Source organism: Danio aesculapii, chromosome 16 (assembly GCF_903798145.1).
Source record: "Danio aesculapii chromosome 16, fDanAes4.1, whole genome shotgun sequence".
In the NCBI taxonomy this organism is placed as follows: domain Eukaryota; kingdom Metazoa; phylum Chordata; class Actinopteri; order Cypriniformes; family Danionidae; genus Danio; species Danio aesculapii.
This window is the reverse complement of record NC_079450.1, coordinates 16,301,420-16,314,289: the sequence shown is the minus strand read 5'-3', so window position 1 is coordinate 16,314,289 and position 12,870 is coordinate 16,301,420. Positions and strand designations below refer to the sequence as shown.

The 12,870-nt window shown below is 34.7% G+C and overlaps 1 protein-coding gene across 1 annotated transcript in view; it reads left to right on the top strand.

Moving 5' to 3' along the window:
* The first annotated feature begins 163 nt into the window (after nt 1–163).
* Nucleotides 164–12,870, top strand: part of nagpa (N-acetylglucosamine-1-phosphodiester alpha-N-acetylglucosaminidase) — a 34,549-nt gene continuing 21,842 nt past the window's right edge. Inside the window, exons 1-3 of the mRNA XM_056475325.1 lie at nt 164–331; nt 6,428–6,910; nt 12,690–12,829. Of these exons, the coding sequence (XP_056331300.1) occupies nt 246–331; nt 6,428–6,910; nt 12,690–12,829 (709 nt within the window). The 5' untranslated portion in view covers nt 164–245. The remainder of the gene's footprint in view (nt 332–6,427; nt 6,911–12,689; nt 12,830–12,870) is intronic.

Below are 12,870 nucleotides of genomic sequence, written 5' to 3'. Positions count from 1 at the left end.
ACCAAATTAAGATACGTTTCTGAGAAAGCTTTATTAAATTTATTCAACATAATACGTGATTATTGTTCATTTAAATGCGCTATATGAATAATAACGTGTTTGTTTTTTCATCAAGTAAATGATTGACAGTTAAATCACGTGGTTCTCATCATATGACCAGCACACATGCAAGTCCCTTCATTGAAGAGAACGGAAATAGTCGGGACAGTAACTTATTTCTTTTGAATGTTTTGTATATATGTCTTATGGCAAAGTGCTTAGTGTATTTCGAACCGTTTTTCCTGTTTCTAGTATGTCTTGGAGTGTGTTTGTGCCAGTGCAAAGATATCCGGTAAGGACTTGTGTTATGTTGTGCAACAATGATGATAAAAATTGATCAAGTTGTACAATATTTTCATAATTGAGGTAAAGTTGCTTTTACATTCGCACATTCGTTCGGTGACAGCTCCATGCATTGTTTACCATGTTACTTTGAATATATTCGGACAGAAATCACATGCAATTATGCCTTTAAAACGACATTAGCACTATTTAATTGACTGTGAACAATGTACTCTGATGGTTGTTGGCTGCTAACATGACTTCACTGTTTAGAATTTGCAAATTATTAAGGAGAAAGTCTGAATGTGCGAATATAAAACCAACTTTACCTCAATATTTTCATATTGGGAAGGAGATTATGAAAACTTTTATTCCCTGCTGTAGATATAATTATTTTTATAAATAACTTATTTGCAAATCTCTTGCAATTAACTTTCTGAATGACATTGTTTCAGTTTCATTATTGCTCAGTTTTTGTCTATATATTTTAAAGATAATATACATGACATGTATGTTTAGTATGTAAATCATAACATTTTAACATCATAACATTTTTATAACTTTTAACATCATAACGTTTTACTTTCTAATGTATCACAAAAATTAGGCTGATTGTGACAAAGAACAAGCAACAACCATGTTTTGGTCAGTTATCAGGCCTACAAAAGTATCTTTACTGAAAATCTAAACTGAACCTTTACTAAACTACTTGTAATGTTGAAATAAGTTAATCAAACAATTCGTTCTTTGGAATTAAATTACATTAAAACTATTTAAATAAAAGTTGTACATTGTTAATGTGACAAACTTTTAAATCAATGTTGTGATAGGGTAGAGGGTGTGTAAACAGCAAGCAAGCGAACAAAACTAACAAATAAATGATATTAAAAATACAGGGGGATTCAAAAAGAATTAAAGAAACAGGATGGAACCTTGGGTAATTAACCAATGTGAAGAGTACTTAAAGTTTTTTTGATCAACTTCAAAAATGATCAATATGACCCCCTGCAGACACTCGAGTGACATCAACCCAAAAGTTGTGGTATTCTTTCTGAATCACCCATGTATGTATATATATATATATATATATATATATATATATATATATATATATATATATATATATATATATATATATATATATATATATATATTATTTTTATTTTTTTCCTTTCTTTTCTTAAAGCAACACAGAGCAATACAAAAAGCAATTATAAAGACAAAAAAAAGCAGACAAAAAAAAAGGACAAAAGACCATTACATCAGTTCCTCTAGTATTTTACATGGGTCAACAATGTTACACATCTATATCTAGGCCAGTGGGCGCAGGCAATATGGTGACCTTGCAGACAATGACAGGGTTATACCTTTAAACTGTTATACTTGGCATTTGACAAATAATTAAAAAAAGGGGTTCCAGGTGGCTTCGATGCCGGCAATGTTATCAGATAGAATGTGTCTTAGTCTATCTAAATGTAAAGTGCTAGAGAATTCTGAAAGCCAGGATTTAAAAGTGGTTTTGATGCTTTTTTCCATAAACAAAGAATATTTGTTTTAGCTAACACTATTCCATATTGGACAGCTTTTTTAATTTGATGACTGAACCCACAAAGTGAGTCAGACAAAAACAGTGATTGCTGGATCAGGGGCGAGGTCACAAGAATAAGCCTTAGAGTAGAATATAAATATTTGTAATTCACTTGATGCAATTAGTGGCACAGGAAACTGACTGGAAAGTAATATCAATGTCATTTAGCATGCAAAAAATGCAGCAAATGTTATAAACCTAGTACAAACCACTATCTTTATTGTTGTGTGTATGATTTGCCTTTAGTGGATAGATATATGTTGATAGAGATGCAAATGTATGTAAATGTTTGTTCATATACAGTGCTCAGCATAATGTGAGTGCACCCCATGTTGGAAATGAATATTTTTATCCATTTCTCTGTGAATATCGACAATGTATTTTGGTGCATTTAAACACAACAGATTTATTAAAATAATATTTTAGTCAGCAAACATATTTAGAAAATGAAATATAATACAATTAAATTCAAGCAAAATATTGCAAAAATAATTACAACCTACAAAATTTCAACAATTTTTCAAAAATTTTTGCTTCTCTTGATTTTTCCTCTTTGTATTCAGTACTTACTAAATTTATTGTACTGTATTGTACTTTGTATTTAACGTATACATTTAGGTGTACTAGTTTTTCGACTGTTATCGTAAGTTATTTTCTTGGATAAGCTCCAGATTTGGCTTTAGTACTGACTAATCTAATGTATATGCACAAATATAACATTGCGTAGCTTCTCATTAAAAATATGAATTTAAAAGAATGATTTGTGAGGGGTGTTCTTTTATATGCTGAGCACTGTCGGTCAGATTTTAGATTAAGATTTTTAAGCATCAAAATAATTTTTACATTTTTAAAAAGCTTATATCTTTAAAGTATATTTTTTAAGTTTAACAACAGCATCCCCTGCTGTCTGTTTCTAAACTTGTGTCAGAAGAGTGGAGACTAATTTGCAGATCAGTAGTTTTGTTTGCTTAACTTAAAAAGCACTGTTTGCTTAACTAAAGTTATGTTTTCATTGGGCTGCTTTGCATACAAGCACTTGCACTTCACTCCAACTGAATCTACAGTAAGTTTGCATCCTTTGCATGGCGTAAGAGGATCTCAAAAACCACACACTGAACCCAAGCTTGCATAAGCATTGCACAACTGAACATCTGCTGCTCCTCAATTGATTTGTACACTATCCCCAGATAATATTATCTGAGGTTTAGACTGAGAAATATGCAAAACAGCAGGTGTCCTTTAAATGTGCTCAAGCTGCAGAAATTAACTCGAATTTGACTTTATTAATTCCAAAAGAAAATTCCAGTCACAGTAGAGCATGCAATAAATAAATACAATAAAAGAATTGCACTTTATACTGCATCCCTTAATTTTAAGCATCAATGTAGACACTTGTCCTTATTGCATATGCACATTCACCTAATTTTCACTAAGCCAGCTCAAACACTTCTTTTCCTGCGTTTAAAATCTGATTTCTTTAAAAAAAAATCAATGATCTTCATGACATGATTGATATGCAATATAAAGTGGATCTCTGACCAGACAAAAAGCACTGAATCAAATTAATTTCATTGTTCTGCACCATGTCTTTTAAATATGGAAATGTATTTTACCACAAAATTTTTAATGGAGTTTTAGCACTCGCCTGCTGTTCCTGATGGCGCTTGCGTTTAAATCTCGTTTGAACACTTGTACAACCAAATGAATGCTTAAGTCTATTTATTTGAGTATATTTTAATTAAATTACATTATCGGGGCTGTAAAAGAAACCTTGTGAATTTGAAAATAGTTACATTAACCATTCAGCGGAAGTTTATCAGTGCCTGAAAAGCCTTTGCTGTGCATATAGCAAAATAAAAAAATCTATAATTTCATATTATGATACAGAAATGGTAGTATATTTTAATATGTAGCGTTATCAGGATGTTAGATAATTTATATTGTGATATGAGATTTTCGCCCTAGTCCATATACAATTCTAATGGTTCCCTGGCCTATAACACCGGGGCTGAATTAATCTTGAGCTGAAAGAGCAATCATTAGTCATCAAATTCACTATTGTCAATTATCTTGTGTGATCTCTTCTATAGGGAGTAACACACACCACAACAGAGGAGATAGCACAAAATAGAAAAGATGGTTTGACAAATTAGTCAATATCATTATGTGCATTGGGCAGTGGCAACAACACTTATTCCTTTGTTCTGGAATCAGCTAGAGAAGGGATGTCAAACTCAATTCCTGGAGGGCCGCAGCCCTGCACGGTTTAGTTCCAGCCCTGCTTCAACACCCTTACCTGTAGGTTTCAAACAAGACTGAAAGACTTAATTAGTTTGATGAGCTGTGTTTAATTAGGGTTGGAACTAAACTGCAGGGCTGCGGCCCTCCAGGAATTAAGTTTGACATCCCTGAGCTCGAGTGATGATATTCAAACTACATGTTCTCAGTTAAAACTTGAAAGAAATCGGTCATAGGTGACCATTCCTGCTGCATAAATCTAATCTTGGGGGTAAAAGGGTATTTTTTTTATGTTCAGGGAAAAAAACATTCAAACATCATTATTTATTGGTGTAATTTAAATCACTATTTTCTTAGCTTCAAAAAGGTTTAACAATTTAAGTGTTGAAGCTAGTGTACTGTATCTACCTAACATAGAAAGTTTAATCATGATTGACAGAGTTGGGACAGTTGCAACATTGATTTAAAAGCTTGTCATATTAACAATGTACAATTTTTATTTTAATACAGTTTGAATATAATTTAATTTCAAAGAATGAATTATTTGATTAATTAATTCATTTCAAAATTACAAGTAGTTTAGTAAAGGTTCAGTCTAAATTTTGAGTAAAAATATTTTTGTTCATTATTTTTTGAAGGTCTGATAAATGACCAAAATATGGTTGTTGCTTGTTCTTTTGCTAGTCTGCATTTATATGGCCAATTTAACCAATTTACATTTAGTCTCTTTACCAAAATGAAAAATGTTGTTATTACATTTTAATGAAGGTTGCAAATGTCCCTGTGGGTTGTTGCAACCATCCCCTGGATCGTCAGTTTCAATGTTTAACTTGAGACTGTTTGACTTCAATGTTTGTCTGTTCAAGTTTAAATTCTGCATATATTATCATATGTACATGTATTATAGCAATATGTGTGGCTGTCTGATAGATGTGGGTTTATTATATTAAAATTTTAGGTTTTCACCAAAAAAAACTTCCTCTGAGAAACACATTAATTAATTTTCCTTTGGCTTAGTCACTTATTCATCAAGAGTTGTCACAGCAGAATGAACCACCAAGTTGGACCAACTATTCCAGCATATGTTTTACACTGCAGATGCCCTTCCAGCCACAACCTAGTACTAGGAAACATCCATACAAATTCATTCACACACACACTCTCATACACTATGGCCAATTTTGTTTACCCAATTAACCTGCACCGCATGTCTTTGGACTGTGGGGGAAACCAGAGCATTCACATACACACACATTTTTTAGGGGGAATCTCCTCATTTAGCACCAGTTTGCAGCATCCACCTGGATGACGTGACGGCAGCCATATTGTGCCAGACTGCACACCACACACCAGCTGATTGGTGGAGCGGAGACAGGCCAATTATGATCTGGGGATGGTTAGGAGGCCATGATGGACAGAGGCCAGTGGGAAAAATTGGCCAGGATCCAAGGGTTAAAACCCTACTCTTTTTTTGAAGGACATCCTGGGGATTTTTTTAACGACCACAGAGAGTCAGAACCTCAGTTTAACGTCTCGTCCGAAAGACAGTGCTCACTGAGCAGTATAGAGCCCCCTTCACTATACTGGGGCGTTAGGGCCCACACAGACTGCAGCCACAGACTAACATCCCTTTTGGCAGCAACCTAGCTTTCCCATGTGGTCTCCCATCCAGGTACTGACCAAGTGCAGCCCTGCTTAGCTTTAGAGGGCAACCATGTGAGAGTTGCTGAGAGCTAGCTTCCGGCTGACTTTGGACTACAGGGGAAACCGGAGCACCCAGATAAAACCCACACGAACATTGAGAGAACATGCAATCTCCGCACAGAAATCCCACCTATCCCCGCTGGGACATGAACCAGCGTTATTCTTGCTGTGAGGCGACAATGCTAACTGTCTCAGTTAACAATGAGCCACCATGTCACCACGCCACGAGCATATATTGTTCTTAAAACTGTTTTTGTCTTCATAGCTGCTCCTTGTAATCAGCCATTTCAATGTTACATTCAGAGCTTGTTCATGCTGAATATAACTTTATAACTTTAATATAACTGTTAATAAGATGAATTGGGAAGTTGTAAATATAAATTTGCACAGCTGAAAATTTAGGTGAAAAAATGAAGTCAAGAATAGTTTGGGATTGAATCGTGACTTGAATCTTTAAGTCGCTAAAAAGATTCCCACCACTTCGACACATTCTCCAATTTCACCTAACTAGCTTAACACAATTTGCTCATTATTCCTCTGATTTAATCATGTTAATTTTCCTCATTTTCTTGGCAGACATTCCTCGGATGACGACCTCTTGTTACCCTACACCAAATCCCACGGTCCGTCTCATTCCCACCGCTACGTGAGGGACTGCCAGCCTGTCGCCCACGGCACTGTAACCCATGAAACCCAGGCAGCAAGCAAACACTCCAACTCCCCAGTGTTGGAGTCGAATATATTCATCTCGGACATCACAGACGACTCTGGCACTCATAGATGGGTGAGCGGGCACATAACAAAGGTGCACGACCCACTAAGATCAGTGTCTGTTCTTGAACCAGGAGGCCCTGGAGGGTGCGGGCGCAACCACAGAGAGCTGGTTGAGGTCACTGCCAAAACTAGAAAGTGTCTGGTTGCCCAGAACGGAGGTTACTTTGACACTCACTCCGGACAGTGTTTAGGAAATATCATAAGTGATGGAAAACTGGTGAGGAACAGCGGAGGAATTCAAAATGCTCAGTTTGGCATTAGAAAAAATGGGACACTGGTGTTTGGGTAAGCACGCAGCCCACAGTCTCTCTCTCTCTCTCTCTCTCTCTGCAGTCTTTCTCCTGGCCCTCGTGATGTTTTGCATTACCACAGGGTTTGTTTTTGTTTGGAGAGCCAAGAACAATACAAAATTCAGCTAGTCTTTCCTGGTCGGGTGCTGGTGTACTTTTGACCTCCCTAAAATGAGTTGTGCTTTTCTATCTGTAGTGCACACTTAAAGGGGTATTAAATGTGTTAAAAACAAGTTTTAAAAGACTGAAAAAGAAAAGAAAGACATAAGTGTTATCTGTCAGACGTAGCACAGTGCTCATTCACTATAGGCACAGCTAAACAGACGTGTTTTCAGTCTTAATTTTTGAATGTGCCTAATGTTGGAGCACATCTGATCATTTCTGGAAGTTGTTCCCAGCAACGTGGGGCGCAGTAGCTGAAGGCCAATTGACCCTGCTTTCACTGAACTTTTGGAATTTTTAAATTTACTTGATCCTAAGATCTGAGTGATCTGTTAGGTTTGTATTCAGGGAGCATATCTATAATGTATTGAGGTCTTAGGCCATTTAGTGATTTATAGGCAAGTAATAATACTTTAAAATCTATACTTAATGTAACTGGGAGCCAGTATAAAGACAGGTGAGGACAGGTGTGATGTGCTCTGATATTCTGGTTCTGGTCAGAATCCTGGCAGCAGCGTTCTGTATTTAAAGAAATTCTTTGCTGAAAACTGTTCTTGGTTACTCTTAAAGTTTATTTGGAACTTTAAGAGTTGAGAAAACATATACAGGCAACACAAATTTAATACCCATGGCTCTGGAGTTTTGACTATACTTTGAGGTCTTTTGAAGCAAAATAATCAAACTAAACATTATTTACAACAGTATTAGCTGGAATTGGCACCCTTGGCAAACATCCTGAGTACATTCACATCTGTCAAGATGGCAAGTTTCCTAATGAATAATGATGTGTTTGACTCATCAAGTGAGTCAAAGATTCAGTGAAAAAGACATAACTATGCTGCCACCTGCTGGTTTTAGTTAGATGATTACTTATTCATTTTTAAAATATAATTTTTATTATTTCAGACACTTTATATTTTTTAAGATAAAATATTTTTTAACATGACAAAATATTTGATAAATTAAATATTTTTAAATAAATTAAAAACAAACTCACCGGCCACTTTATTAGGTACATATTATTAGTACTGGGTTGGACCCCCTTTTGCCATCAGAACTGACTTAATCCTTTGTGGCATAGATTGAACAAGGTACTGGAAATATTCCTCTGAGATTTTGGTCCATATTGACATGATAGCATCACGCAGTTGTTGCAGATTTTTTAGCTGCACATCAATGATGTAAATTTCCCGTTCCACCACATCCCAAAGGTGCTCTATTGGATTGAGATCTGGTGACTGTGGAGGCCATTTGAGTACAGTGAACTCATTGTCAAGTTCAAGAAACCAGCCTGAGATGATTCACGCTTTATGACATGGTGCGTTATTCTGCTGGAAGTAGCCTTCAGAAGATGGTACACTGTGGTCATAAATGGATGGACATGCCAGCAACAATACTCAGATAGGCTTTGGCGTTGACACAATGTTCAATTGGTTCTTTTGGGCCCACAGGGTGCCAAGAAAATATCCCCCACTCGAGTACACCACCACCACCAACCTGAACCGTTGATACAAGGCAGAATGTATCCATGATTTCATGTTGTTGATGCCAAATTCAGACCCTACCATCTGAATGTTGCAGCAGAAATTGAGACTCATCAGACCAGGCAACGTTTTTCCAATTTTCTATTGTCCAATTTTAGTGAGTTCTATACTGTTCTTAGCTTACAGGAGTGGCACCCGGTGTGGTCTTCTGCTGCTGTAGCCTATTCGCCTCATGGTTGGACATATTGTGTGTTCAGAGATGCTCTTCTGCATACCTCAGTTGTAACGAGTGGTTATTTGAGTTACTGTTGCCGTTCTATCAGCTCTAACCTGGCCATTCTCCTCTGACCTCTGGTACAAACAAGGCATTTGCGCTCACAGAACTGCCGCTTACTGGATATTTTCTCTTTTTTGGACCATTCTCTGTAAATCCTAGAGATAGTTGTGGGTGAAAATCCCAGTAGATCAGCAGTTTCTGAAACACTCAGACCAGCCATGCCATATTAAAAGTCACTTAAATCCCCTTTCTTTCCCATTCTAATGCTCAGTTTGATCGTCTTGACCATGTCTACATGCCTAAATGCATTGAGTTGCTGCCATGTGATTGGCTGATTAGAAATTTGCGTTAACGAGCAGTTGGACAGGTGTACCTAATAAAATGGCCAGTGAGTGTATAATGCTTAAGGGATAGTTCACCCAAAAATTAAAATGCACTCACCTTTATTCTGTTAAACATAAAAGAAGATATTTTGAAGAAAGCTGAAAACCTGTAACCATTGACCTCCATAGTAAGCAAAAACAAATACTATGGAAGTTGATGGTTATTAGTTTCCAGTTTTCTATGATGTATCTTCTATTGGGTCTGTCTTTTATTGAGTTTTGGGTTTTCTAAAAACTGTTGAATTTGATCGTTTCAAAAAGCTAAAGAATAATACATTTTATTTTATTTTAATATATGTCCTGTCTAGTTTTATGTGTTGCTTTCATTATAATGTGATCCTTTTATTGACAATACATTTATCAAATAAAATTAAATATTACAATTTAAAACTTAAAATGAACTTAACCTTAAAATTATTAAGTCTACTGTAGTAAAATTAGACAAAAGAATTTATACAAAAGTCTCCTTAAGGTGATTAAAATAACGTGATTATCCATATTCTATATTTCATCTGTGAAACACAAGGGAAGATGTTTAGTAGAATGTGTGTTCATTTGTACATTCTGTTAGCATTAGCATACATTTGTAAACACACAGCCGTTTCCTCCACTGCAGGCTAGTGTGTCAAACCTCAATGTAAATACGGGTGCAGAATTTGAAGGAAGTCGTGGGAACGCAGGGCCCTTAGAACATCTGTTTCCTAAAATAGAAACCCTACAAAAACACAGCAATATTGCATAACGCACCATTGCCCTTAATAATAGGCAGTACTTTGGAACTACATGTACCCGGGGTGTCTCAGTCTGTCATTCATTATGACACTAAAGGTCTTTAACCGGAATGTTCTAGTGTAAGATAAGGTGTTTGTTTGGAAAATTTGGACATTCGTGTGGATGAGCTTAAAGGAATGCAAAACAGAGTCATAAAATATGAAATGGTTCATGTGGCCTGCCAGGAAAACAATAGGTTATTTACTGTGTGTGAGGGTTTTGCTGACAAAAGAATTAAATTATAGTTTTTATAGTTATAAGGACAGACCTTCTGGATAGATGTGGTGTTTAAAGGATAGTTCACTCTCAAATGAAAATTTACTCACTATTTACTCAGCATTAAGAGGTTTCTAAATCTTAATGAGTTTTTTTCTTCTGTGAAACACAAAAGAAGATATTTTGAAGAAAGCTATGAACCTGTAACGATTGACATACATAGTAGGAAAAACCAATGGGAGTCAATGGTTATCAGTTTTCAGCTTCATTCAAAATACAATCTTTAGTGTTCAGAAGGAGAAATAAACTCAGACAGGTTTGTGACGACAAGTTAAGGAACACTAAATGATAAAAAATTTTTCCTTTTGGGTGAACTATCCTTTAAAGATGAAAATGTTATGGATTTAAGTACCTGCTAGCTTCAATACTAGCTTATATACACATTTGCTCTGGTAAAATAGGTGCATTTTCAATTCAAATGCTTGTCTTCTCCCACTGAAATAACATCAGGCTAGCAGTAATGAGATTAAACGCAAGGTCTGTGTACATTTGTTGTGCTAATATTTATACTTTATTGCTCTTCCAGACCATAATTGGCTTTCCAAATCATTTTGTATAGGACGTACCTGGAATTTATTAGTTTTGAAAATGCCTTTATTGTTTTTGTCCATAGTGCAGTCTGTCAGGTGTTGTTTTGCTGGGCTGTAGTGTGATGTACAATACAGTTAAAGGGGTAGTTCACAAAATATGTTAGAAATGTTAGAAACCTGAAACCATTGACTTCCACGGTAGGAAAAAGAAATACTATGGTCAATGGTTACAGGTTTTCAACATTATTCACAATATCTTCTTTAATGTGTAAATGATTTTCTGAATTTTCATTTTTGGGTGAACTATCTCCTTAACAACTTTGCAGTTTGTAAGACTCGTTTCAATTAAATAATTCATTTGAAAGAAAATGAATGCTTTTATTCTTTTATTAAGTGCCAGATATTTACAATGTCCAATTTACATTCCCAAATACATGATGTTATTTTGATGCTTCTGTTCATCAATGAACCCTTAAAAATGTTTTATAAGTTAGGTTAAGCTTGCAGTTTGTAAGGTTTTCTTTATTATATAATTTATTATTAAAGAAGTTAATCCTTTTTTAATAACACTTTACATATATGATAATAAATCTTATATGATTATAAGACATTTCAATTGTTAAAAAGTATTTCCAATTTGAGCTTTCTAAAATATGAAATTAATTGACTATAGTATGGAGGACGAAACCTGCAAAAACAATAAACAAATAAATATGCAAGTAAATAAATTAATTTATTTATTAATCTACAAATTCATGCATGAATAAATATATAACCGATTAATAGTGCTGGCAGATAAATAATGAAATAAATTACATAAATGTTGACAGAATAAGAAAATGCTAAATTGAAAGTAGATTTTTTTTTCCCTGCTTTCAAACGCTTGTCCATTATTGAACGTAGCTTCATATTTACTTTTAATCACCTCAACATGCTAATGAGAGGGTGTCTGTCAATCATCAGAAGGCGGTCTTTATGCCATCAAATTTTGCATAAAATTATAATTTTTTTGACTGGCTTGTGATGATTGACAGACACCCTCTCATTAGCATGTTGTAAATATGAACTACGTTAAAAAATGTTTGAAAGCAGTGAAAAAAAATCTGCTTTCAGTTTCTTATTCCCCTGACTTCTATGTTTATTTAATTATTTATCGCACTAATAATTCTTTATATATTTCTTTATGCAAGAATTTGTAGATTTTATATTTATATATATGTATATGCAAATGTGTGTGTGTGCATGTGTGCGTGTGTGTGTGTGTATTTATTAATTTGTTTTATTCCTGCAGGGATTTGTGGATTTATTTATTTATTTACATTTTTATTTATTAATTTTTTGTACAGGTTTCGTCCTTCATACTATAGAACTCATATCACTGCTGGCCAAATTAACTAAACATGCTTACCAGTTAATCTTGTTAAGCCTTTAAATTGCACTTTAATCTAAATACTAAAGTATATCTTGCAAAATAACTAGTAAAATGTTACATACTATCATCATGGCAAAGACAAAAGAGTGAGTTTTTAGAAATTAGTTATTAAAACTTTGCAATATTTTTGGAGAACGAATAAAAATTTCACAGAAGGGCTAATAATTTTTATTTTTATACTTTTTATAATAATAATTTAATTATTATTTATTTATTTAGTTATTCATTTAACGGAATTGACCTCCAACCATAAACTTTAGAACAGTTATGTAAGGCTAATGCTTTTAAATGTTTCAAATGAGGCACTACAATTGAAGAAAAGAGGATTGTACTTATTATTGTACCTTTTATACATATTCATACACATAAAAGTGTCTTGATTAAGTATAGAATCAAGGCCACATCACTCCATCTTACTCTCTCCCTCTTTCTTGGGTTTTGTGCCCTGTGTTTTTGTAGTTACCTGTCAGGCGACGATATTATGGATCAGGAAAACCCCTTCGTGCAGTTAATCAGTGGTGTGGTGTGGCTGCTGAGAAATGGTGAGATCTACATCAATGAAAGCATCCAGGCAGAATGTGACAAAACACAGGAGACCGGTAAGATTGAACAGGATCCTCTCAGAAGTGCGATTATATAA